The sequence below is a fragment of the Primulina eburnea genome, chromosome 10, assembly GCF_022965805.1.
Source record: "Primulina eburnea isolate SZY01 chromosome 10, ASM2296580v1, whole genome shotgun sequence".
Lineage (NCBI taxonomy): Eukaryota > Viridiplantae > Streptophyta > Magnoliopsida > Lamiales > Gesneriaceae > Primulina > Primulina eburnea.
In genome coordinates, this window is record NC_133110.1 from 36,235,251 (window position 1) to 36,241,219 (window position 5,969).

At 38.3% G+C, this 5,969-nt stretch overlaps 1 protein-coding gene across 2 annotated transcripts; it reads right to left on the minus strand.

Moving 5' to 3' along the window:
* Nucleotides 1-405: 405 nt before the first annotated feature.
* On the minus strand, nt 406-5,565 carry LOC140803402 (auxin response factor 2A-like). 2 transcript variants are annotated; one of them, XR_012111864.1, is made up of 15 exons: nt 5,171-5,565; nt 4,967-5,082; nt 4,650-4,745; nt 4,519-4,575; nt 4,271-4,426; nt 4,113-4,197; nt 3,573-3,663; nt 3,330-3,494; nt 2,921-3,040; nt 2,747-2,822; nt 2,473-2,641; nt 1,465-2,381; nt 1,206-1,396; nt 825-1,093; nt 406-749 (listed from the first exon to the last, which is right to left on the minus strand). XR_012111864.1 is itself a non-coding variant. In XM_073159269.1 (15 exons), the coding sequence occupies exons 1-14, from the start codon at nt 5,259-5,261 to the stop codon at nt 919-921; spliced, it is 2,505 nt and encodes an 834-aa protein (XP_073015370.1). In that variant the 5' UTR covers nt 5,262-5,565; the 3' UTR covers nt 406-749; nt 901-918. The 2 variants fall into 2 exon arrangements, 1 of the variants encoding a protein (XP_073015370.1); XM_073159269.1 differs by having other exon boundaries at nt 901-1,093.
* Between the last annotated feature and the right edge of the window lie 404 nt (nt 5,566-5,969).

Below are 5,969 nucleotides of genomic sequence, written 5' to 3' on the forward strand. Positions count from 1 at the left end.
TTGGGCAAGTCCATTGGTTTGCTCAGTAGTTGGAATAAGTGAATTAGATCGAGTCACGTTCAAATTGTTTGTGTTCTAATTTTCGCTCTCGATTTGTACATTAATTTCTAGTAACAGATAATGACAGGAAAACTCGACATCAATTCCCGCGGATAGAATTTATTGTTGTCTGCATTCCACCCCTTTTTCGGGCTAAGCAAATTAAAGATTTGTTGTCTTGTGCTGGTTTTTCCATTTACAATTTTCACCCCACACGAGATTCTTGATTTTTTCTTCATATTACGAGTTAAATTGAGATATAATATCAGTGATTCCAGAATTACTTTTGAGACATAATATGTAAAATATCGAAAATAATGTAACTTGCAAGTATTAAATGAAATTAGGAAAACTGGAAACAGAGGATCACTGTGGAACCGCTACAAGATTCACATCATTAATATTACTTGCAAGAGGAAAGACCAAGACAGACACTGGACTCTGTGTATCACTTCTTAATTACACATCTGCTGGGAATTTGCAAATACATATTTACAGGCCGAATGGTTGAGAAAGTAATGATACTTCTATAAGGTCATATACTACGTATATCAAACATAAAGCACCATATGTTGGCACCAAAACTGTATAAAAATAAAAATACTAGTCGTTTTCGTCGAAACTTCATCACATAAGCGTTTCTTTCTCCATTTGATGTCCCCAAAATTGTAACCGGTTCGATGATATTATATTCCTCCCCCTACATATATCTGTAAGGTTGCAAAGAATATGTCAGAAGCATGGTATAAGAACTGATGGATGAGAAAGCAACAGATCGAGGTTACTCCATGCATGAGAAAACAGGTCCCAGTGGTGATCACCCCCCTCTCCATCGTGAAAAACCCTCCAGTAGATACGTACCGGGATAGAGGTGAACAACTAGTAATTTCCCAGGTTTGATGAAGAAGTCGTGGGTATGTTCATTTCTTTAGCATCTGTTCCTTCTGCAACAGATGAGGTTTCTTCTCCTTTAGAAATCAAGGTGCCTGGATTCATTTTCTGGACCTCCTCTTTTGTAACAATTAAGATTTTGCGAACCATCCTACAGAATTCTCTGTTTTCAACAGCAGAAACCACTAGTAAAGAGCAAACAACAGCATGGAATATAGGTACGTAAGGTGTGTTCAAAGCTGTCTTAAATACATAAATTCCAAAGGAAATCTTACTCCCAGGGGTCATCTCCAACAAGCATCATATCATCCTCGTCATCAGTATACACAACAAGCCAATCACTGGTCCGAGCTTGGAGTGCACCATTGAATTCAAACAGATTATCCAATTCACTAATTAAATCGCTATAGTTGCTGAACTTAGCAAGTTCCACAGATCTACCAAGGGCTGTCCCCTGCTTGTGAACCTAAATTTGGAAAATTTCATTAAGAAGTGAAGGATTTTAAGAGAGAAAGAAAGTTGTTAAGCTGAAACCTTGGTACAACTCCTTGTCGAACCATGCCCTTTGCTTTCTCTATCTCTAGATACAATATTGAAGGTTTTGAATTGCTTCTCCTGCTCACTAGTGGCAAATGGATCCAGCAGTTTTGTTCCCTTCACTTGATCAGAAGATTCAATTGCAGGGGTTTGATGAACATGCTTACAATGCTGCATATGACTCAATGGCTCAATCATCGCATTGGCGTGTGGCATTGCTGTATCCAATGGCGCAGAATCACTTATGAGAGAAATACCAAAAAGCTTACAGCTCCCTTCATTTAGCTTCATGGCATCATGCTGCTTTGAGAATAAAGATTTAGGAATCAGCTCTCTTGATTGGGATGACATTTGGAGGAATGGTGAAACAGGTGGAGGCTTCAGCCAATTCGCATGCTGATGATCACTTTTGGGATCATTAATTATTGAAAAATCCCTAAAAGCACCATATCTAACGTCCCCGTGTGTCTGATAAGAAGTATCAGCACCTTGTCCATGGGTCTTTAAGCTTGAATCCATCAGATTAAGTGAGAAACCACAAGGCACTGTAGACCACGTGTTCCCCGTTAAGCTAAATTTATCTTCACGCACTAAAGCTACTTGCTTTGAAGTCATTTGATCACCAGGAGGCAAACAGAAATCACGTGGTGAATTAAGCACCTGAAAACCAAAACCTGATACAAGATCTGTGTGTGAGGACTCGGGTCTGCCTAAAGGTGACCACTTCTCTGGCCCACATCTTCTTGAAGCAGAGGCATCAATCTTCCCATCGTCCAACGAGGGGTTCCATGGTAGTAATGGCTTCTCAGAAGAATCTGATTCATTATTGCCTCTCAAGGTCGATAACTCTTGACCTTGGAAGACCCTTGGAAACCCACCAGCAGGTGAAGGGTCTACTGTCATCTTGGATGGACCTATATCACAGAAAAAATTTAATGAAACAAATTTCAATCACCAGTAGACCAGATGGATGTGGCAAAAATAGCCATTGCATAAGCAACACACCTTCCATAGTAAGAACTGAAGAGTCGGGGGATGAGGGTAAAACATTTGATCGCCTTCTTTGCCTGGGCACCGGAAGTGAGTTCAACGCAGGAGGAGAAAGAGCAGGTTCTATTTTCCACGGTGAAACTCTATCTGGTCGAGAAATTGTTGAAATTTCATCCCACCTCACCTTAAGCAAAATTGAGAGATGAAATGTCAAAACTGAGATAATGAAGGGACTTTTGGAAAAACAGGGGATTGAGTCACGAACTAATGATATATTGACACTTGTTACCTTTAGGCACCTCCATTTTGATTCAACCCACCTTGTGGGCTCCGCATCTTCAATACCAATAATAGTTCCAGTAAACCTACAAAATTAATATCTGTAAAAATATATAAACTATGCCCACTGCATTCATGACAAATGTCACATATCATCATTTAAGATGCTAAAAAAACTGCCTACCTCTGCTCTGGAGCTTCTTCACCTTCAAATCTCATTTTGAATCTCATCCCTATAGAATAATTGTTTTTAACAGACTCCATGTACTGATCGAAAGGAATAATAAACTCAGCTGGGCTGGTCCTGTAATATGTACAGCAAACACATGGACAATAATTACAACTCCGAAGAGTAGAAAATATGCAACCGGCCATATTTATCGACAGCCCACTGTTTTCAACTATTCATTAAGTTATCTAGGTTTTTAATCGATGAATTTTCGACATCTCAAATGTCATTTGGACGTCAGCAGAATCATATGCTTCCGATAACAAGGTTACTGTGATAATTACCAACACATAAGCAGCTGATTGTACTTTCAGATGTAATTGGAAAACAATACAAAGACAAGGGGTGTAGTCAAATCACATACCTGGGCTTGTAATATACAATGAACAAGCTTTTGGTCTGAACGGCATGCCAAGCTGTCGCCAAAACACCAAGATGCATACTGTGGCTTGATATGACTGATGATGGAGCAACTCCTTGTTGTCTCAAGGCACGCCTAACTCCAACTCGCATCTCCCCATTCTCCCCTCTGAAAATATTCCGCACTAATTTAATAAATGCTAAATAATGATGCAGAAAGATGCATAGGAAGCTAGTAGAATCAAACCTTAAAAATATAAAAGCATCACCAGCAACAAGCCTCTTCGAACTAACAAAGACGCTCCAACCACTCTGAAGGAGGTGTCTTCGCGGTTGACCTGTTGCACAAATTCGTCAAAACCATCATCCCCCACTCTCACAAGAGACATGCAATGCTTCAAAAATTTACATACTTGGAAAAACTTCAAAGATAAAACGTGAGGATATGAGCAATTCATCTATCTATTATGTTGCTTTTGCGCTTATTTTAGCTGTTTCTCCATAAAACAAATAATATCGTCTTCAAATGCATTAGTTAACTTGGTACAATATTTTTAATACGGCCATAATCAATCAGTCACTAATTCGCCAGCCTTCTCTAAATGAAGATTATATAAAAGGATTGAATTAGGAAGTAAAATATAGTCCAAGAAAAAAATACACCAACATAAAAGATATCAAGGTATTCAACATATAACATGGTCAAACAGTCAAAGGCTGCAATTGAGACATAATTCCAAAAACTTAAGCAAAGGTTACAAAATCATGTAGATAGATTCAATTTTACCTCGAAAAATATGCCTGAATCGCCACTCATTCCCATGCAAATCTTTGGCCACTAATTCTTGAGTGGGGGGTTGTCTTGACATGTCCTATTTTTAAATGAAATCAAACAATCACTATGGCCACAGAAATTCATCAATTTTCAGCTTGATTAATTCTAACCAGTGAAGGAAGACATTCATCAGCATGCCGCCTCAGCACCGAAAACCCCCCATGTGTGCTTGTATCTGATGCAGTAAGGGTCTTACAAAAAGAATGAACGTGGAAGTATGGTGGCGGAGGGGGTAGAGGTTCCTTCTTTACTGTATTCTCATCTTGCTGCAACACCAAGCTTCTTTAGAATTAACCCAAAAATCTCAAAATCTAAATTCAAAGAACAATACATTTACACGAACAATCGATTATCTTACCTCAGGTTCGGGCATCAAAGTAACTTGAGCATACACCTCATCAGTATCAGGTTCAGCCTAATCACACAGAAAGCCCGTAACTCAACATGAACTCATTAAAAAGGGTAAACTTCACCAAAATTTCCAAATACCTTCAAATCCACATTAACCACTCTACAAAGGATCTTGGAAGGAAGATTGTACAACGGCATCTGCTGGTCTGCGCTTTGATTAGTCGATGCCTCCACCTATTTAAAAAAAATACCCCACAAATTACATTCCGTGAAAAACAAATCAGCACAAAACTACTTGCTCGTGTATCGTGAAAAGTCCGAAATCAGAAATGAGGTAAAGGAAACAGTAATTAACTTAGATCAATCTAAGATGAGAAAGAAAGCTGGCACTCTTACAAAATTTGATAAATGATAATGAATTACAAAACAGTAAAGAGAGGATGTAAGAGAGAAACCTGTTCTATGTGACCCTGAGGAAAATAGAAAACGAGCTCGTTTTTACGAGGAACAGTTACTAAAGGACCGGCGCAGGCCTTCCACAGCTCCGTGTACAACGCCATCTCAGCATCCACTGAAGAAAACCCACAACAAAAGAGAGAAAATGGAGTCCAGGGAAACAATCAAACCCAAAAAAACTAACACAAATCCACCACAATTACCTTTTCCGGTGCCGAGGCTCCCCATTTCCGGCCTAGAATCACAACCATTCACCTCGCTATAGCCCTTGATCGATACTTCGGAAGCAGCCATCTCGTAAAACCACAATTTCAACTCAGATCTCCCATCTTCCCATATCCAGATTCCCAGTAAGAATCACGCAAAACCCACAAAAAATTCACACTGCTCGAACTACAAAACGCGCGTCCACCCCACTACAGAGAGGAATTCCACAAGAACTGAGAGGAAATCTGGAAGAAAACTTGATGGGTATTCCTGCGTCCGCGTGCGAGTATCGGAAGTATATCTCCAGATGGGAAGCTGAATGGAATGGGACTGATAGCTAATTGGTGAGGAGAGAGAAGAAACAAAGCTTGTCGAGAAGAAGAGCAGTCCAAAACCGATGTGGACTTGGTAATATCACGTTACCATTATTTTCACTTTTTTTATATACAAATTTAAAAGTAATTGAAAATAAATCCTCAATTAAAGTATAAATCTTAATTTTCTACGTTTAAAAAATTTTGTTAAACTCAAAAAATACTAAAAATAACAAAATATCCTTAGATTTATTAATTTTAATTGATTGATTTATCTGAATCAAAAATGGTATCAAACTCAATGTAAAATTATTTCAAACATACAAATTTTTATTATTGTATAATTAAATATTTGAATATGAGAATGTTCTCAAATAATATGGATCCAAACACATGTTCGAAATTAATTATTTACAGAAATTATTCAAATACTTTGGAATATTGAAATGAGAAGTAGATATCATGAGTAAAATGGACTTAC